Source organism: Amborella trichopoda, chromosome 4 (genome assembly GCF_054954075.1).
Source record: "Amborella trichopoda isolate Santa Cruz 75 chromosome 4, AtrichopodaSantaCruz75HAP2 v2.0, whole genome shotgun sequence".
NCBI classification, from domain to species: Eukaryota; Viridiplantae; Streptophyta; class Magnoliopsida; order Amborellales; family Amborellaceae; genus Amborella; species Amborella trichopoda.
Genome location: NC_142339.1, coordinates 57,794,789 through 57,816,647, shown reverse-complemented (window position 1 = coordinate 57,816,647; position 21,859 = coordinate 57,794,789). Strand labels below are relative to the sequence as shown.

The 21,859-nt window shown below is 33.1% G+C and overlaps 1 protein-coding gene and 1 non-coding gene across 2 annotated transcripts; one reads left to right on the top strand and one right to left on the bottom strand.

Annotated features, from left to right (window-relative positions):
• Window positions 1–10,732: 10,732 nt before the first annotated feature.
• On the bottom strand, window positions 10,733–10,813 carry TRNAL-AAG (transfer RNA leucine (anticodon AAG)). Its single transcript has one exon. It is a non-coding gene; the product is annotated as a tRNA-Leu (tRNA).
• A 110-nt stretch (window positions 10,814–10,923) lies between these two features.
• On the top strand, window positions 10,924–16,384 carry LOC18422441 (small ribosomal subunit protein uS4y). Its single transcript, XM_011623718.3, has 3 exons — window positions 10,924–11,033; window positions 12,833–13,214; window positions 15,910–16,384. Exons 1-3 carry the CDS (start codon window positions 11,006–11,008, stop codon window positions 16,091–16,093), a joined length of 594 nt encoding a protein of 197 aa, XP_011622020.1. The 5' UTR covers window positions 10,924–11,005; the 3' UTR covers window positions 16,094–16,384.
• The last annotated feature ends 5,475 nt before the right edge of the window (window positions 16,385–21,859 follow it).

The window sequence follows — 21,859 nt, the reverse complement described above, 5'->3', positions numbered from 1 at the left end:
AAAGTTGTTGTAAGCTTGCTTCCAATTGTCCCACGATCGATACTAATATGTAATATTATTGTCAATTTACTATCAACCACTTTTTAATATACGTAGAGACAAGAAAGTTTATCTGAATATTATAGGCAAGTTTTATCTGCCTATAGACCTATTTATTACGTCTATGGGTAGGGATTCTACAATTATTTGATCTTGCTCAGACTGGCAGTGGCTTGAATAATGGCATGTATAACTTTGGCCTGACAAAATAGTTGATGCTCCTACCATTACAGTCAATGATATCTCTGGTTTACTTATGGCTCTTGGATCTATATCAAATTGCTAAGTGCACAAATGTGGAAAAGGTATAGTATGTAGCAAATTGTATATACTGAGTTTGAGACTTTTACATTTTGTAGACAAATGTCGTATATACTCTTTAGTTATTGTTGTAAAATTGGATGGTTTGGTTGAGTCACTTCTCTACTCAAAATAAAAAGAATTTTTTTTAGTGTGATAAAAGGTATAGATCCTACCATTTGATTTCATATCCGACAAGAATAAGATATTACGTTTTATATCAAAATCACAGATAAACAATCTGGTTGCATACTTTCCCTTGGGTAGTTTCCACTTTTAAATGTATATATTTAAAAAGAAGCCAATGAAGAAATCATACTAAGGGCCCTTTTTCTGCTAGTTATGTGCTCATCTTGCATGGAAACTCAAAAGGTAAAACCTTGGAGTTTTGCATCTTCATTGATCATCTCTTATAGAGATCAATAGGGGCTAAGGTTTGTGTTTCCCCTAGATGGAAAACCATGTGAAGAAGTTAAGGTTGATATATGGTTTGAGGTGAAAAACTATGGAGCTAAAGTATATGTTAAAATTCTATAGTAAGAGTAAAGAAAAAAACATGTATATAATGAGACCATTTACTTTTGATACAAAGACCTCACGATCATTATTGACCATTAGATTTGAAATATGAAGACAGAAGATGTGGCATTGTTTGGGCAAAATCTGAAGACAGAGGATGTGGCATTGTTTGGGCACAAAGTCGAAAATAAAATGTTTCAAATGTTGTGACACACTTTTAAAGGAACAACCACAACCACTTGATTTACTTGGCCTCTTCACATTGGACTTCTCTCTTTTGTTTCATTATAAATATTTCCTTGGAATTATCATTTTATGACCATCGTAAAATAAAAAAATAAGGGAAATTATAGAAAAAACCTATTCCTTTTTTTAAATTTTAAGTTTTAAAATTGGTCCCTTATATTTTATAGTTTGCACTCAAGTCCCACTCTTTGAGAACACATAGTGTTTTTTAATTATTAATTTTGTTCATGTATAAGATTGGGCTCAAATTTTGTATGTCTATACTTTTCATCGATATGCACATATTTTTTTTAAAAAAAGAAGAAAAAGAATAAGAAGATTTACCAAATATTCAAACTACTAAATCACAAAAAAATATCCCTCTAATATTTAGTGGTATTTGATGCAAAGAAAAATAATGATTTTTAAATTTTTATTTATTCTTATATTTTTCTAGGACTTTGAATATTTGGATTTTAGTTTTCTTGAGGGTTATTGTTATCTTTTTTTTTAGTTGTAGTTTTAACGGTAGAATTGGATGATTAGTTGTTTTTTAAATAAGATGGATATGGATAAGGATTAGTATGATTGGGTTGGTAAGACACTTAGAATATGTTAGACTTGTTTTTAAGAGATAGAGTTTAATTATTATTATTATTTTTTTTTTTTTCTTGTTCCTTTTAGTTTGGTTTTAAAGAGAAGATGTCTCTTCTTTGTAGAGATGGCTATTGGATAATAAAGAAATAGTTTGATCTTTGAAAAAATATTGGTGTAGACTCCCTTGCAGACCTAGATGTAGTATAATCTCTCAATCTTTTTTATTTTATTTTTGGACTTCCTTGCAGACCCAAAAAGGGTATAGTCTCTCAATCTTTTTATTTATTTATTTATTTATTTTTCCTGCATCAATTGATATCAGAGCATGGGGATTAAAGTTCCATACACCATATAGAGTGTTTTGATCAATTTGATCAAATATTTGAGCGATTGGATCAACAATTTGAGAGACACATGGAAGACCTTCGCGGAGTAAATACAACAATATCTACAAGATCCACTTAGTAGATTACGAGAAGATAAACAAGAACATGAAGAGGTAGATCACGATACAAACGACGATGTTAACAACCCAAAAGCGCAAAAAAAATTGAAAATCAATTACAAAGAAGAAGACATATGTGATGTAGTATTCAAAATCCAATATTGTGAGTTTGAAGGAGTAAGCAAGATTAAGCTCGAAATCTCAGTGTTCTACTTCAAGTTGCGCTCAAGGTATTTAATAAATTGGTTTACCGGAAACAAAGTACTGAGAAGAATGGTGAGACTACATTATCAATTATTCCATTACCTTTGAAGGATGTAAGCTTGAAGTCGAGCTTCTCCCAACGCTGAGAGAATAATTTTATTTTTTATTTTTTATTTTTTATTTTTTATTTTTTATTTTTTTAGAAGTTAGAAAATTTGTTATTTAGATTTTTAGTTTTCTTTAGGGTTATTCTTGTCTTTTTTAGTTGTAGAGATTTCAGAGATAGAATTGAAAGTTTAGCTTAGTTTTTTTTTATAAAGATGGGTATGAAATGTATTAACATAGTTGGGCTAGTTAGGATATGGTAGACTTGTTTTTAAGGGATAAGGGAGAGATAGAGTTTAGTTATATATTTCTATTTTATTTTTATATATTACTGATTTTAATTTATATTTAAAAGGAACATGTTCTTCTTTATAGAGATAGTTATTGGAGAATAAAAAAAAAGTTTGATATTTCAAAAGATCTTGGGATGAACTCTCTAGCAGACTTAAAGAGAAGGTATAATCTCTCATTTTTTTTATTTTTATTATTTATAATTTTCCCTACATCAGTATCTTAATAATTTTATTTATTTGATATCATTTTTTTGCATTTCAATATAAGTGTGATGGTGAGAAATATCGACATATCAAATTTGAGCTTAATCTGATGTACGAAAGAAAAAAGGCAAATTAAAATACACCATACCAACTCAAATAATGGGGCTTGAGTGTCAAATATGAAATAGAAAATATCGTTTTAAAAGTTTGAAAACAAAACACGATTTTTTTATAAATTTCCCAAGAATAAAACTCTCAACCTAGTTTGATCTGTATATATGAATAATACACTGAATACATGTGTAATGCACTGACTATACATATATGTTGGAGGCTTACAAATTGTTTGCTGAAAATATTTGTTATTTGGAAAAATGAATTTTGGATCTAACATTTTGTGGGGCATATCATCAAACCACCACATTCATAAATATGGGAAAATGTATTATAAATTTTTTTAAACATGACGTTTAGTATTTTTCTCATCGTTCATTTGAATTCTTCGGAGGCCAATAGTTTACACTGTCTTTAGAGTTCCAAAATCAGGAATTTAAGACCTTAATGGACTCGTAGTAATTTAGTTTAGGAAAACTCAACTATGAGTCAGCGGGTGCAAGAGCCCGCTAACCCTTCAACATCCATCTTAAAGATGGACGTTGTATAAAGCGCACCTGATCAAATAAAATATGGCATCTATCTTAAAGATGGACGTTGTGCGTACCAGATCATGGATGGTGGCCAAAAAAAAAAATCCCCAAAAAAACAAAAATTTAATCTTTAAAAATGTATTTTTTCATATTCGTGATCAACTTGGCCTAAATCACGAATCTCTAAAACTTTGGATAAAAAATCAATCAAGGTAGATTTCGGGCCCACATGTGCATATATAAGTCTGCTAAATTATAGAATCCCCATCCTTTAGGTAGAGTTTAGGTGCTTTCAGAGACCCCTCCCAAAATTCAAGCAAGCCATGATATGGAAAAATGGAAAAGAATGTAATGTTAATTTTAAATTGATATTGGCTATCCTTTGTACAAAATATTATTCTCTTCCTCAACTTCTTTAACACTTAATACTTGGCCTCTCAATGCATAATATTTTTGTGACCGTTCGCACTTAGAATGGAAACTTTTCATAGGAGATACTTACTCAAAAAAATAAAAATAAAAACTTTTCATAGGAGATTACCAATTGTTGGGCTAACTCTGGTTACTAGAATACCGTCCTTCCACCACCAAAGATTTGTCCATTTCCAAATATAAAATAAAAAAGGTGCCCCTAATAAATTAATATCTACTTATATGAAGTTTAAATTGACTAATATAGAAATTATGCTGATTAACTTTTAGAAATTATGCCAGTCGGCCCTTTTTTTTTAAACATACATTGTGTCGTTTTATTTGGCCGGCCACAGTATGGGTGGCAAACAAGCATGTTCCAGTGCCACCCATGGGTGTGGGATGGTTGTAGAAAATTTGAGTGGATGAATCTGTCCATTTCAGTGAAATTTTTTATTTATTTCAGAAATCAATGCAATTAACTTGGACCTAGGGCAAGTCTCCAACCGGAGAACTTTTTATATTTATCTCACCAATCTAGACCGAACCGCCCAAAATCGGTGAGCCTGCTAGTCCCAGTCTTCCAGCAAGTGCCCGATTTTAGGTCTTTAAACGCTAGTGGAAACCACCTATGCAAATTGTATCCATATTCTCTGTCCATCTATACATACAGGAAAAAGTTTATACAGAGGGTCGACCTTATATTGCAAAAGCAAGGTGGACCAAAAAAATTCACTCAAAAAGCTATCCTGACATCAAAAATTTATGCAATTGATCATCTTAATACGGAGATCTTAATATGGAGATAAAAGGATTTGAAAATAAAAAAAGATTTCGAATGTTAAAAATAGCGCATTTTTAACCATAACTAGTTGCATAGTGAAATAAGTGGTCGTGTAAAATAGTCTCTCTCTCTTTTCTATCTCCCCCTCTCTCCAAGTATTTTAAGCTGCTGATTGAGCAGCAAATTTAATAAGAGTAGGTTCATTTAATAGTTTTATGGGGCTCATCAATACTCGATTCCAAACTTGTTTGCCTTCTTAAATAGACTAAAACATGCATTAAATTTAAGAGTTTCACAATTGTTTAAAGTATAAAGAGGATCGATCATTCTAATTTCCAATTATCCGTATTAGTTTACTGTGTCATTTGGTTATTTCTCTCTATATCGGATTTGAAAATACCTATAGAATGCACCAACATCTTGAAGTTGCAATACCCTTTTATGAGTTACTAAGAAGTAAGAACACATACACTTCAATGTGATCTTAGCTAACATTCATACTTCATGAAATCATAGAGACTTAGCGTTGCCCCTAATTCAAACATAGTTTGGATCTACCACGGAATATGTAAAATGTGTTAGAGCATATGTTGAGGAACAATAAAAAATCTCAATGAATATATATGATAATTTGCAAACATTTCATACATTGATAAAATTATTTTGTGAGATCGCATCTAACCAGCATCATCTGTTGTCAGAATAGGTCTCTCTTTCAATGTGTACATGGATTCCAAGTCCCACATGACTGCAAGCAGATAGAATGGAAACGAATGTAACTTCACCTGGTCTAATTCTTCTCTCTCTTATTTTGTTTAAAGCTCTAGAGCTTTTGAGCAATTGCCATGTGAACCACATGCTCTTATCATTGAGTTCCAGGTCTCTTACCTCATGTTCATAAATAGATCTTCTGAAGCCTCAAGCTTCCCACATTTTGCATAGGTAAAGATGAGAGAGTTAATGATGCTGGTCTCTCTCTAACCGAAGCTTATACATACAAGCATGGACTTCTTTTACTTTTCTCGAGAATCCGAGCTGAGACAAAGCCTGAAGGAGGGTAATGGTAGTCATTAAATCAGACTTCTCTCCAGTTATTATTTGCACCATTTGAAACAATGATATGGCTTCATCTCCATTACCTGATTACGCACCTCCAATTCTCAATCGAATCCATACTTCAATATGCAACCACGATGACATTTCTGATCTTATTCTCATTTGGCCATGCCAAGATCTTTGTAGTTGGAATTGGTGAAGTACCAACTTCCTCCGATCTCTCTCATCAGCCCCCGATTGCTCTGTTTGGGCTTCTTCACGCACTCTTCTCAGAGGAGACTCACGTGGTAAGCTCTCTCTCTCTCAAATTGTGGGTTTCTCTCTCTCTCTCTCAAATTTCGTTGCAAGCTACAACAATTACATGCAATGAATTGTAGAGAGAGATCGGTAGATATTGACCAAAATACAAACACCCAAATAATTCATATATGTAGCAAGGAACAAACTGAAACTCCATACCATGTACTTGGTTATTAGGAAATATTAGAGAAAACGTCTGTTAAAGAGAGAAAGAAAACAATGCAACAAAGAGAGAGAAGTTTGAGATACCACGCACCTGATTCTTGGAAAAGATTGGAGAAAAAGATCTATCAAAAAGGAAGGAGTGGTTTTTGGGAAATATTAGATAAAACCTCTAGCAAAGAGAGAGGAAAAATTATGCTGCAAAGAGAGAATTGACACTTAATGAAGAGAAGTTCTCTCCACTACGTATTGATGATTGATGTTTTGTATTATGAAGAAATATATCTGTCAATGTGGAGTAAAAAAGACGACTCCAGAAAGCCATTAAAGGGACTTTATATGGGATATTTCGGTAATTTGTATCATCTGCCTGTGACATTTTTTTGTAATACAGAAAAGAAGGGGTGAGAAAGGGAGCTATTGGAACCTTATTTTCCATTACCAGTAACAAGCTCTCATCTCATGTAGGCACGTTGTTAAACAATGTATATCTTTCCGTTGTGGTTTATTGTCTCTTTTTTTTATTATTATTCTTTATTGTTTCGTGGATTGTTATTTCGTTTGCACATATCTCTCTCTTAAAATTTGGGAAGCTACAATACGTGTGTACTCTGTCTCTTTCTTTCCCTAAAGATGAAAGTGTGTCCTACAATCTCTATAAAAATAGGCCTTTTCTTATTTTCACAACACGTGTCTCCTTTAACTCTGGTTTAATAATGTATAATAATAATGTTATCTAGATTCTAGATGGCTCATGTTCAAAACTTTTAAGTGTTCATTGCTCCACGTACACTATTTTTTTAGGCTCTAAAATTCATAATTAAGGATGAAAATAGAATTTTAGGTTATTGTAAGGTTTTGGGCACCAAAATACATCTTTTAAAAAAAAATCGGAGATGTGTTACTTTGGTTCTTCAAAGGTGACACCTTACACAAACCACAAAAATGCCAACTATTAGAACATCAAGGGATTTTTGTAAGTTCAATAAAGTTATATTCTCGATTTAAGGTTCATTTTACTAAGTCGAGGCAACTTAGGAGTCCTTAGATCAAATTTAAAAACAGACGTGAGTTTGAATGGAGATTGGGCAAAATATAGAAATTAGGATTTGGTCATTTATATCGGCAATAAAAAGTTTGCGAAATTTTCGGGGAAAAAAAATAGATTGTCTTAATAATTATCCAACCTTAATCTGCGGGTGCCCGTATTAGTTCTCAACACCCTTTCAATACTTCAGGCTTATATTCTTTTTACAATGGATTTGCATTGTTTTTAGTGTCACTTTACTTTTTTTCATTTTCAATAAATACTAAGTTTTTATGTCAACATGGACACGCGTAGCATGTCCAGTTTGGTATGATACCATTTAAACCAAGGATTGTATATTTCAAGACTACTTACTTTTATACAATGAGATCGCAATCATTTTTAGCCATTGGATATTTAATGGATTGAAGTATTTCATGACAATCGAAAAATTTTATTTTGACATTATGCATAGTCACTGACACATCCCCAACCTTCTCATTTCACATCTAATAGCCAATAATAGTTGTGATGTCTTTGTATTAAAAATAGTCATCATCTAATCGCCAATAATAGTTGCGATGTCCTTGTATTAAAAATAGTCTTATTGTATACATTGCTTTTAAACCAAGTGAGGGAGTTTAAATTCATATACATACACGGATTTTAAACAAAAGACATCTATATCATTTTTTTTTTGAAATAGTTAAAAAACAATGGACCAAAAATAAATCCAAAAAGTAGCTCCATGCAAACATCGTGAAATGATTTCAATCAGTAAAAGCATCGAACATTTTTATTTTGTTATTTTCCTCTAAAACATATTTCTCAAGGGTACTTAAATTCCTATATATACAATGGATTTCAATTGAGATATATACATGCATACATATATATATATATATATATATATATATATATCTGCGTGTATATGGAATTGAATATCTTGACATCATGTTATATATATGTGCGTGTATATGGAATTGAATATCTTGACATCATGTTGTAGCACCGCTCTTTTGGCCACTGTGCAGAGGGCCCCACACCCATCAAATGAAATACATCCATATCTTCCAAAATGAAATAGATTCAAAATAACACTGTGAAATATGTTTCATAATTTTTTTTAGAAAGTAAACATTGAACAAATAAATGAGGCATTTAGAAAGTAGAAACTAGTTCCATATAAATACTGTGAAAAAATTTCACTTGGTAAAAGCATAAAAAAGTAAGATATGCATGGCAATTTCAAAATTAAATGTAAAAGAACAACGAAATAAATTTTTAGACCACATAATACCGATTCAAATTTTTATCGATTTGGAAATTTTCTAAAATGAAATAGTTTGATGCTAATATAATAAATATACATTCAAATAAGATGATATTATTTTAAGAGGACTAAACACTAGAACCATATGTATAAAAATATAGCGTAAAAGAGGATTCAATAAATCATTAAACTAAACACTAGAACCATATGTATAAAAATATAGGGTAAAAGAATATTGAATAAATCATTAAAAAAAATGAATAAATTATTAAAATATATACATGCGTACATATATATGTGGGTGTATATGGAATTGAATATCTTGACGTCATGTTGCGGCACCGCTCTTCTAGCAGTTGTGCAGAAGGCCCCACACCCATCAAATGAAATACATTCATATATGCCAAAATGAAATAGATTCAAAATAAAATTGTGAAATATGTTCATAAAAAGTTTTAGAAAGTAAACATTGAACAAATAAATGAGGCATTAGAAAGTAGAAATTAGTTCCATATAAATATGTGAAATAATTTCTCTTGGTAAAAGCATAAAAAAGTAAGATATACATGGCAATTTCAAAATTAAATGTTAAAGAACAACGAAATAAAATTTTAGACCACATAATACTGATTCAAATTTTTATCCATTTGGAAAATTTTAAAAATGAAATAGTTTGATGCTAATATAATAAATATACATTCAAATCACATGATATTATTTTAAGAGGACTAAACACTAGAACCATATGTATAAAAATATAGGATAAAAGATGACTAAATAAATTATTAAAATAAACACTAGAACCATATGTATAAAAATATAGGGTAAAAGAGGACTCAATAAATCATTAAAAAAAAGTGTTTAAACCTTAAAAGAGGACTGAATAAATCATTTAAAAAAGTGAATAAATAAATCATTAAAAAAAACAGTGAATAAATAACCGTATGAAAATATAGGGTAAAAGAGGACTGCATAAATCATTTTAAAAAAAGTGCTTAAACCTTAAAAGAGGACTGAATAAATCATTAAAAAAAAGTGTTTAAACCTAAAAGTGTGTAAACCTTAAAAGAGGACTGAATAAATCATTAAAAAAAAATGAATAAATAAATCTTTTAAAAAAAAGTGAATAAATAAATCATTAAAAAAAAAGTGAATAAAAAAAAGGAAATAAATCAATCAATCATTAAAAAAAAGTGAATAAATAAATCATTAAAAACCAAAAGTGAATAAATCATTAAAAAATAAAAAGTGTTTAAACCTAAAAGTGTTTAAACCTTAAAAGAGGACTGAATAAATCATTAAAAAAAAGTGAATAAATAAATCATTAAAAAAAAGTGAATAAATAAATCATTTTTTAAAACTGAATAAATCATTTTAAAAAAGTGAATAAATAAATCATTAAAAAAAAAGTGAATAAAAAAAAGTAAAAAAATAAATCAATCATTAAAAAAAAAGTGAATAAATAAATAATTAAAAAAAAAATGAATAAAAAAAATAAAATAAATAAGAGAAGATACTTCCTTATCTCCTATTTTTAACTTCGATACCTTATGAGATATAAGAAGTGAAAATATTACTTGTAAGGAAAATGTCTCCGTCTTTTTTTTCTTACAATCCCCTAGACCCTTTTGATTATAAATTTTTGATCCAAAAAAACTCTAAAATGAGATCATATTGAAACTTCATCTCATTCTCTCTAAAACTCCATCTCTTTTTCTTCGCTCTTCGATGAGTTTACCAGCCAAGGGGTTTAGCTTGAGCTCGAACACGAGCACTAAATCATTTTTTTGAAAAAAAAGACCTAATGAGATATAGAAGTTAAAAGATGGGGTAATAATATATTTTCCCAATAAATAAATCAATTTTTAGGTCTAATGAGATATAGAAGTTAAAAATAAGGGATAATAAGATATTTTATCAATAAACTATTTTTTTATTTTAAAAATAGTAATATTTTCAATTTTTGGACCTAATGAGATATAGAAGTTAAAAATATGAAATAATAAGATATTTTTTCAATAAATAAATCATTTAAAAATATGGGATAGTAAGATATTTTCCCAATAAATAAATCATTTTTTTTAAAAAAAGACCTAATGAGATATACAAGTTAAAAGATATTCCCAAAAAATAAAATCCGTTGTTGAGAGTGGGATTTGAACCCACGCCCTTTCGGACCAGAACCTTAATCTGGCGCCTTAGACCAACTCGGCCATCTCAACCTTAGTGTTGATGGTTGGCTACAAAGGGATTATGACTGGTTTTAAAAGGGCAAATTTGTAAATTTCCTAACCTAAAACCCCGGCGTCTCCGTTAGGTTAAAAAGCCAGCTAGGGTTGCTTGGGATAGCTAAAGCCACACTCTCCTTCGTCTTCGTAGCGTGAGGCCAAACCAGAGCGGAGGAGGAGGAAGCCATGGTTCACGTCAGCTTTTACAGAAACTGTATCTTCTTTCCCCTTTCATTATATATTAGCATATGCTCTTTCTGATCCATCTTTCAGTTCCTTTTTCCATTGAAAACTTCTTATTCTTCGTTAATGGATTCTCATCTCTCTCAGTATTCGATGTTCTTTAGTTTTCATTCGTTGTTTCTATTATATTTCATAATTTCCTATCCGTAAGTTTTTTTGAATTTTTTTGCTGAGTTATTATTCTCGTTTTGCCCTAAATCTCTGGTTAGCATTTGTAACATTTTTGTTCTCGTTCTGTTTCATAATACATTCACCCTTGTCTCTCCGATCTTATATTCAGCGTCATTTTCTTCTTAAAACTTTGTATTTGTCTTTAATGGCCGTTTATTTCTATCAGTAATCCAATTTATCGAAAAATTTTAGTGGTATTTCGCGATCTTCTTTATTACCTATTCTGTTGTTGCTGTCATATTGTTTAATGCCGTAATCTTTGTAGTTATTGTTTTTTCCCTCATACTGACAATCGTTGGCAATCTGATTGTTCTTGCTTTCAATAGATTTTCAGTAGGTTAAAAAGTTTGCTCTTTTTTTTTTTTAATTTTTATAAAGTAAAATATGGTTATTATTTATGCCTTTTTTCTTACCTTGTTCATTTTTTGGTTTCTGATCATAATCTGGTGTTGTTTGCTATTTGATCAGTCAAATGCTCATAGTTAGCTTTCTTGCTTGATAAAGCTTTATTACGACGAGTATGTCGAGAGCAGTTTTATGTTATGTTTGTATATTGCTGAAGGCTTTATTTTTGTTTATTGGTTTCTGGTGTGTCGTTGTATTTTGTTTCGTGAGCTTTTTCATGCAATCTTCTAGAAGTGCGATCTGTGTAGATCTGAACTTTTTTCAGTAAAATTAATTTTTGCTTCTTTGATGCTATTTGTTTATCACTCGATAAACTCATGGTCCACTTTGAGAGAAATATTTATTCTTGGATAGTTATTTTGGTCCCTCTTTATTGCATGAATTGCATGCATCTCGTCATTGTCATCATCTTCAGAGCCATTTCCCAGCTATATGGGGTTGGCTACACGAATCCTTGTCCACTATTCTGCTCTTCACATTTTTCTTCTTTTCTGAGTAAATTTTTATAGGTCTTATTTTGTAATGAGTGCATCTATGCTTAATTTTTTGTTAGGTTTTCTTTTGGAATGATTGTGAATTTGTTTATTTCCTATAAAAGTATTGAGGTTTTGATGTGTTGAATATTGTGCTTTGTGTTCCTTTTGGTTTTGCTTTATCCCTCATAGGATCACAAAGTGAACAGTCCATAATATTCTTCCGGATGAGAAGAAACTTAAGAAATTTTTTGGTGTGTAAAAATATATCAGTAGGTAACCCAAAAACAGGTGAAACGATTTCTGGACGGAATGTACCCTATAATAGCCTTATGGACTATGGAACCATAGTCTACTAGCGTGTCATCAACATCTTGATGAATTGTTGATTGCTGATGGAGGGATGGTGGGCTCCATCAGGTTGGGTCATGCCCTGCTCCATTGGGCCCCCTTTCTCTCCATTATTAAGTCATTCGAATGGTTGGTGTTCACCCAAGTGGACCATGAGTTTATCGAGGTCCGTTTGGATTAGAGTATACTTTACCATTGAAAGTTTGTGATTAAAGTTAAACTAACAAGTAACAAGAATTTGAGTCGCTATGCTATTATTGTTATGTCTATCTGGTTTTCTGTCACTTACTTTGGATGCTTTAGCTTACTAATATTAATAACTTTTATGCCCTGATCTGAAAATTGTGCTGTGCTTTTATTTTAATGGCAGATGGAAAGACTTTCAAGAAACCTAGGCGTCCTTATGAGAAGGAACGTTTGGATGCTGAGCTGAAACTTGTAGGAGAGTATGGGCTTCGTTGCAAGAGAGAGCTATGGAGGGTGCAATATGCTCTCAGTCGCATCAGGAATGCTGCAAGAGAGCTTCTCACTCTAGATGAGAAGAATCCAAAGCGTATATTCGAGGGAGAAGCCCTCCTTCGCAGGATGAATAGGTATGGTCTCCTTGATGAGAGCCAGAACAAGCTCGATTATGTGTTGGCCTTGACTGTGGAAAATTTCCTTGAGCGCCGCCTCCAAACCCTTGTTTTCAAGTCGGGAATGGCCAAGTCGATCCACCATGCTCGTGTGCTTATCAGACAAAGGCATATCAGGTATATTTGATTGTTAAGTATGGTTCATTGCCTTTTCATGTTCTTTTTGCTTATGTTTTTAATCAATTTTACTCTCATAGTTCAATTTTTTTCTCAACTACTATTAGATTCTTTTCTCTCTGTGGGTTTAATGGGTTAGTGATGGGACGATTTTCTGCTTATTGGTATGTAATGGAATTGTTTCTTATGGTAAATTCAGTGAGATGGTTTATAATTGTCTCTAATTCCATAGTGGTTGTGACACACTTGATTGTTTTGGACTGAGAGTGGGATGATCAAATGAGGAATTTACATGGATGGGGTTGTTTGTAAGACACAGTTCTTAATTCCCTTTTTTCTTGTTCAATTCCATTTTTGGACACCAGAACAGGTATTGCTACTTGGTTTTATGACCCGAGTCAAAAACTTCGCAATAGATGTTATGTTTATGTTAGTATTTTCATTTTCTTTAGATGAGTTAGAAAGGTTGGTATGACAATTTTGTTAAAGAATAATACAGATAATACCACAAAACTAAATATTTTGTACACAGGCATATAAGATATAGCTCTGGATTTTTTAGTTTATAGACATAGACATAAGGGGTAAGGATATACCTGTGGATTTGTAGATGGATGAGAGATTGTGCCAGATGTGTTGTATGGGTTTGAATTTCTCTGTCAACCATCCTTGCAGAAAGTGAAGTGTTGCTTTCTATAGAGGGCCAAAAAAGTTGATTCACCTGGCTGTCAATTCCCTAAGGGAATCTGTTTAGTTTAGCATAGTTATTCAAACTTAAATTGCATTTTTATCTTTAAAAGAATGCTGGGATATGCAAATTGCATGTCCACTTTGTCAATTATAGATTTAAGAATAGACACTATTTCATTAGTTGTAATGAACTAATGATAGAAAGTCCCCTAATCTAACCAGAATTATCTTCAAGGGAGTCAAAAGGAATGTGGCCTTTATGAATTATACCAAGGCGGTCAATTTGCTGACTAAAAGATTACGATATTTAGTTATTTTGGCCTTTTTTTAAGACATTGGATGTTTGGTCATGCGCGTAGAGATGCAGAAGCATGATGATTTTATTCAATAGCTTTCCTCTTATCATTTGCAACCAATCACAGTATGTTCTGTTGGCTTACAAAAACTCTGTTTTTGGGCAAATACTATGTCCACAAAGAGGAGCTTTATAGATGTAAAATTCAGCATCTCTAAGAAGTGCTTGAAGCTCAATATCTTAATAAGTTCAAGACATTACTCTATGCTAAGCCTGGGCATAGGTTTAGTGACATTGTCACATTTCTTACTCTTTTGAGATGCAAGTGATGAATCAATACATCTATGATACCAATTATCAACTATTTGGAATTGGAACAACCATCATGAATCAAGGTAAGTTATGATATCTGATGAGTAGTAATACTCTCATTGGGTTTTCAATGTGTCTTCAATATTGGGGAACTCTGGATAAATGTGTTAGTTTTGATGAGCTATTGGAAACTGACAATGTGATCTGCATGAATAGTTCCTTTTATAATGGTAAAATATAACAATTCACCCACCACCTGTCTCTGATGTGTAAGACTAGAGTTAGATTCAGCATGTGGTAAATTGATTTACTAAAACTAGAATTAGATTCCGCATGTGGTAAATTGATTCACATCTCTGTAAGGGAAAGCTACTTAATAATCATGTGCATGCATAATGTAATAATGCTGTGAAATGTGGTGACTAGGTTTCATGCATCCTCAAAATTCTTATTGGGATTAAGCTTAAGATGACTCCCGTTTTATATAAAAGGAATACTCTAGCTATTTCTTAAAATCTGTCTCGCAATATCATTATTACTAATCAGAGGTTTGAGAAATTCATGGAAAACTGGGATATTTGATGGGGCCCAAATATCTAATTGAGTATTCTTATAAATCTGTGATTTGCCTCATTTCAATAAAATTAGTTATAAATATAATAATATCTAATTGAATAACTATAAAATTTTCTTCCAAAAAAAAAAAAAGATACTTCAAAGTTCAAATAATTTGAATCTTTACATTAAAGAAGACAATGGTAATGCATCAAAAAGAAAAAGTCTGGATAGTATGAATATTTCGTCCATTAACCAAACGTTCAAATGAGATAATGAAAATACAGTTCGAATCAGGGTAGAAGATGAATGTTATGTAGAATTATGCAAAGTATTTCAATATGGGGATGACCTCATCTAGAATATGCATATAATAAAATGAATTTGCTAGGGAAGCTGAAGGAGCAATGTAAGTTGAGGATGAAGTACTCACGTGTTCCTGGTAAAAGAACAGTCTGTCCACTTCATGGCCTCTTCTGATTAATTTTAGTCGATAATTAGAGAAACAACCCTTGGAAATACAAAAAACAAAAAATTGAATTTTTTATCAACTAATTGTATTACAAATCAGCAATTATAACATCATGAATTTCATTTTGATTGTACATGCTCTGTATGAGTTAATCTTTGGGCTTAATTTTGTGTCAATTTCTTCTTCAGAGGAATGAAACTCAAGAATTCTGTAATTAAAAAAGTTGTTTGTCTGGGAACCTCTCTGGTGTTTATGAAACCATTTTGGATATTATACATGGACAACATTTTGGTTTTTACTCTCCGAGGGAGGTATTTATTGTGCATTATTCATATTTAATTATGTCACATTCTTTTCTGATTTTCTCAAAGGGTTGGAAGGCAAGTGGTGAACATTCCGTCGTTCATGGTGAGGGTGGACTCTCAAAAACACATTGACTTCTCTCTCACTAGCCCACTCGGTGGTGGTCGCCCAGGACGTGTGAAGCGAAAGAACTTGAAGGCTGCTTCCAAGAAGGCTGCTGGAGGAGACGGAGACGAGGAGGATGAGGATTGAGCTTTTTACCTTTTTGTGGTAATCAGAGTAATAATTCTTACTAAAACATTTTACCTTTGCTTTCTTTACCCCGTTCTTTGGAGGAGCCAACTTTTGTTGCTTTTTTGGAGACTTTGGATTTTAGATGGGAGAGAGAACTTTAGCTCTTGTGGCTGTTTTCTTTTGTAAGAGGTATTTTTGTTCTATTGCTTTCATGCTGACTTTTGAATGGTTGAGGGAGATCATTTACTACTGGAATGCCTTTCTGGTTTGACTCACTCGATTATAAAGACAATTTCATAATTTACAGAAGAGGAATGGCACTTAAAGGATCATCATTAATTTTTGACATATATCTCAAGAAAAGTTATCACATGAGTATGAGATTTAGGTGATTGTGTTTATTGATAATTTTTTTAAAGGTCTGTGTCAAAATTTAATAGTGATCTTTTTGGATCTTATTCACATGGATGTGGGAGGGTCTCATAGTATTATTAATTATATTATTTAAATAATATGAATTATGATAATGCAGAGAAAGCTGTTTTTACACCTTAGTCGGATAGTTTTGGCACATATTTAAAGACCCCTCAAAATCACTTGGAGGTGTAAGATTAGGAGTTTTACACTGTCCATATTAGTTTAGTATTATAGATTTTGGCACTCTTGGTAGATGTGTCGATCTATAATATCCAGCTAAAATGAATGTAACTTTAAAAAAATGTGTTTTTCTACCCCCATCTAGTGTCTGGCTAAAATGAACGGTGTAGGATAGTGGTTCTTATTTTCTTCGAGATTTCTGCCTTGCACAAAATGTACTTGCCATTAATTTGCCTTATTATTTTTTTTTCCCCTAAATGGTTGGATGGAATTCTTCGATAAGTCAGCAACAGTTGCAGGAGCGTTATGTGGTTCGGTGTCTTATATTAGCTTTCTCTATAATTCGAGTACCCATAATTTTCTATGAGTATGTAGAAATTGCTTTCCATCACCAACAAAAAGTCTTAAAGAGACCTGAATGACACAATCTGATATATACCATTCACATAAAGGATGGCTCATATCAGATTTTGTCTTTGGTGAGGTGGTTCATGGGCTCTTTTTTAAACTCCTGGAGGGTATGAGAATGATAATTCGTTCTGATACTGAAAGGTCTATGAACTTGGCTGATGTGTGTCTACAGGTGTTGCTGAGGCCGCACCTGTACTTTTTGACTGCTTAAAACCAGCGTTTCTGTGATTCAATTTTGGGTGGGACGCTTATTCAATTGCTATGGTGAGAATTGTGAATGCGGAGGCCTTCCGCGTCTTATACTTTTTAGTCAGTTTTTATTGCCTTTATCCAGGGTTTTAAAAATGCTGATCTAGTTTAGATCTGCCTGATCTAGTTTGGGAATCAGTGGGACTGGTCCGGTTCCCACCATATGGTGGGAATTGGCCGGTTTTGTCTGGGAGCTCCTCGTCTAGTTTCATTTGTTACGTATTATTATTTAAGTTTCTATTTCTTTATTTTGTCAGTGGCTCATTCTCATGGCTGGATTGTTGATCCATGCCGATCTGGACTGGATTTTCATGTGGGCAATCTGGGTCACTCATTCGGATGAAAAGGTTAAAACATTGTTGGATCATGGATGAGTATAGTTACTGCCTTTGGTAAACGCTTGAAACTACAATAATATATACACAAGCTAGCTAAAAGTATGAAGAGATTATATGTTTCCGTAAATGCTTGAAACTACTCCAATAATCTATACCCAAGCTAGCTATAATTATCAAGAGATTGTGTTCCCGCAATCATCTATACCTAAGCTTAGCTAAAGTATGAAGAGATTATATGTTCCTGCACTAGCACAATGGACTTTCATTCCCTCAATAAAACCCTATCTACAATGGACATTCATTCCCTCAAAAAACCTTATCCTCAAGTATTTTTAGGACATTCATTCCCTCAAAAAACCTTATCTACAAGTACCTTTAGGATACATCACCTTATCTACAAGTATTTCTAGGATCCCATATTGATGTAGCCTCTTTACCCTAGCAACCAACTGCAAATAAGGAGAAAAAATGATAAGAATCATAATTGCATAATGTTTGAAAGAGGTTCTAGGGTCAAAAAGTGAATTTCCAATTTCTAGATACTTTATTTGTTTATGAAATTAAAAATTTAAAATTTTTATATACTCACTTCGTGAGTGTAAATTTTTATGAAATTTTAAATTTTAATTTTTTATATACTCACTTGGTGAGTGTAAATTGGATCCCAAAATTTTGGACTTGAAAAATAATCCTCCTAGGTGCAATAGAGAGAAGCCCCCTCTATCCAGCATAAAAGGCCATAATTTCTCTCTCTAAAAATCTTCAAACTTTGATAAATAAAGAGACTTGAAGACTTGCACTTTATGGGGTATAGGCAATTTCCAGATTTGTGCAATCTGAGTACAAGACCATCTCCATCTATTGTGAAAAATACGATTGTAGCAAGACTTGACCGTGAACGAGCCATCACTCTCACTCCCCTGTACCATTTGGTCCTTCGCCTCTGCAAAAACGTAGATTGTTTCAAGTAATTCCATTAACGTACACCATTGGCACCATTGGGCAAAGAGTATGTCATTTAGTCTCGCATAGGGCAAAGGAATATTCCACGAGACGGAATCACCTCTTCTCTCAATCACTTTATAGACCATGATATTTGATCTTGAATTAATATGAAATAATTCCGGGAAGAGGGACTTAAGAAGATACTCCCCCACCCGCTTGTGATGCCAAAAGGATATTTGGTTGCCACACCCTACAGACCATCTAAAGCAACCAGCAATCATAAGCCTGCATAATACAATATTCCTCCATATATGGGGGGTAGCCCCTCTTCGACTAGTCCCTAGCCAAACTCCCAACCTATCCAACCCATATTTAACCAAACGGATTTGGAACCACAACTGCTCTTTCAAATTTAGGCTTCTCCACCACCATTTACACATAAAAGCTTGATTAACCAGTCTAATACTTCTAATGCCCAGCCCCCGTTCCTTCTTGGGGTACACGCTCTCTCTCATCTAATCAAATGAAATTTCCTCTGCTCCCTAGTGGAACCCCAAAGGAAGTCCCTCATTATCTTCTCGATCTTTTTTGCGACCGAGGCAGGCATATTAATCAAGGATATCTGATAAACTGGAAGATTAGCCAAACAAAATCTTACAAGTGTCACCCTTCCACCAAGAGATAAGTAATTAGGTTTTCATAAATCCAACTTGCATTGAACTCTTTTAAGCACTCTATCCCAGACTGTTAAAGGAAGTCTAGAATTTGAAATTGGTAAGCGGAGATAGACAATGGGAAAGGAGCCAACATTATAGCCCAACACTGTAGTCAAAGACTCTATCATAGACTCAAGGCAATTAATGCCTACTAAGGAGGATTTATGGAAATTAATGCCTACCAGGGAGGATTTATGAAAATTCACCTTGAAACCAATAGTAACCTCACAGATTTCAAGGAATAATGTAATGTTCTTAATTTATAGGAGATCTGCATTACAGAAAATAAGAATATTATCCGCATATTGTAGATGTGAAGTCACTATACCTGAATTAGCAATCGAGAACCCCAAAAAATGCCCCACCCTCTCCACATTGCTTAGCATTAGGCTAAAACATTCAGCATAAATAGTGAATAGGAAAGGAGAGAGTGGATCCCTTTGGTGAAGACCTCTAGAAGCTTGAAAAAAACCAATCAAACTATCCTTGAAAAACACCGAGATATGAGCAGAAGAAAGACATCCAACCATCCAACTCCTTCATCTGTCACCAAACCCCATACATTTCAAGATTTCTAGCAGTATCCACCGCTCCACTCTATCATAAGCTTTCTCCATATCTAATTTAAGTAAGATACCATGCTTATTGCTTTGAACTCTCGAGTGGATACATTCTTGTGAGATCAAAACACTATCTGTAATCTGACGGTCCTTGATATAGACAGATTGGGTATTAGAGATAAGGTAAGGTAAGACACTTTTCAAATGCTCTGCCAACACTTTTGCTATGATTTTATAAAGACTGGTTAAAAGGCTAATAGGGCGGATATCCGACAAGCTAGCAATCGAATACTTCTTCGGAATTCGAGCAAGAAAGGTAGAGTTTAGCCCTTTAAAATTATCCCCTATGATGAAGAAACTCCTAAAAAATTCCAATACTTCACCTTTAATCAGCTCCCAAAATCTATGGAAGAAAGCTAAAGGAAAGCTATCAAGGCCTGGAGCTTTATCCCCAAGTAAAGCAACAACCGCCTTTCGTAATTCTTCCATGGAGATATCCCCTTCCAAGAAAATCATGGATTCTACCGAGAGTACTTTACAAGGGACTCTGTTAAATGATGGTAAAAGAGTGATTTCTTTGGTAAAAGCTTTCTTGAATGACTAATGACAACCCCTTGTAGTGCATCTACATTTTCCGAAACTATCCCAGGGATAAACAACCCAGAGATATCATTTTGTCTTCTTTTGACACTGGCAATAGCATGGAAAAATTTGGTGCTTAGGTCCCCTTCCTTAAGCCACTTCGATCTGGACCTTTGTTTCCAATAAACTTCCTCTGATCTACGAAGATTGTCAAACTGTTTAACCTTCAGTCCCCTCTCAATAATCAATTGTTCTGACAACAAGCCACTTGATTGAACATGTCCATCTAACGATTCTATCTCAACAAGAACACCATTCATCTTTGCTTTAATATCAAACATATTCTCTCTCTTCCATTGAATCAATTTATGTTTGATATTTAATAGATTTTTATGTAACTGAAAATCCATTGTTCCCTCCATAATGGTATTGACTCAAACTCCTTTAATCAGCACAACCACCTCTATCTCCATCAACCATCCCACATCCAATCTAAAAGGTTTCGGCCCTCATTCAGAATACCAGAAGACAGTAATAAACGACAGTGATCCGAAGATACTCTAGGCAATGCTTTGACTGAAGCAAAGGGAACTCTTCCAACCATTCTGTCGACACCAGAATTCTATCTAATTTAGACATAGCTAAATTATAAGACTATTATTGAACCAAGTAAACTTGGAGCCAATAATAGGGAGATCCACCAAAGAATTATTTTTAATAAACCTGTTAAACAACTTCATCAAAGCATTTATAGGGGTTCTAGCTAGACATTCCTCAGGCCATCGAATCAAATTAAAATCAGTCTCATCTACCACAGGATAAGAACGTGAATTAATTACAGAATGTAAATCATTAAGAAAATGTTCTTTTAAAGCAAGCATAAAAGGTCCATAAACATTTAATAAACCCCAAAAAAAGCTCACTTTCGTACGAGTAAAACCCAAAAGCAAAAAATAGTCATTTATAACTATTTCAAAATTTACAAGGACCAAAGGATCCCAAAAGACCCACAAACCTACCATAAGCACCAATGACATCAATCCCACAGAATGCCACCGCACCCGAACCCCACACCTCTTGAGCCCCACAGAGATTAGGGCTTGGGAGCTTAGTCTCTTACAACAACAATACAACCGGAGAAAATTTAGACACCAAAACCTGACATTCCTTTTCTTATTCGGATGTCCCAACCCTCTAACATTCCAAGAAAGATAAATCATTTAGAAACAAAAAGGTTACGATTAGAGGAAGAACCTGGTCCCACAGAACCATTGCTAGAAGTGCCATCCTTCAACATCACAACTTCATTAAGATTCTCCTCTCCAAGCGACGATGAATAAAAATCCTCGTTCATCACCATTGGTTCATGAAAACCAATAGAGTTCC

Excerpts from the sequence above, each read along its gene's own strand:
- LOC18422441 (XM_011623718.3), top strand. The coding sequence starts at position 11,006 with ATGGTTCACGTCAGCTTTTACAGAAACT. Across the intron at positions 11,034-12,832 it reads CGTCAGCTTTTACAGAAACT|ATGGAAAGACTTTCAAGAAA; the intron begins GTATCTTCTTTC and ends TTTTAATGGCAG. Across the intron at positions 13,215-15,909 it reads ATCAGACAAAGGCATATCAG|GGTTGGAAGGCAAGTGGTGA; the intron begins GTATATTTGATT and ends ATTTTCTCAAAG.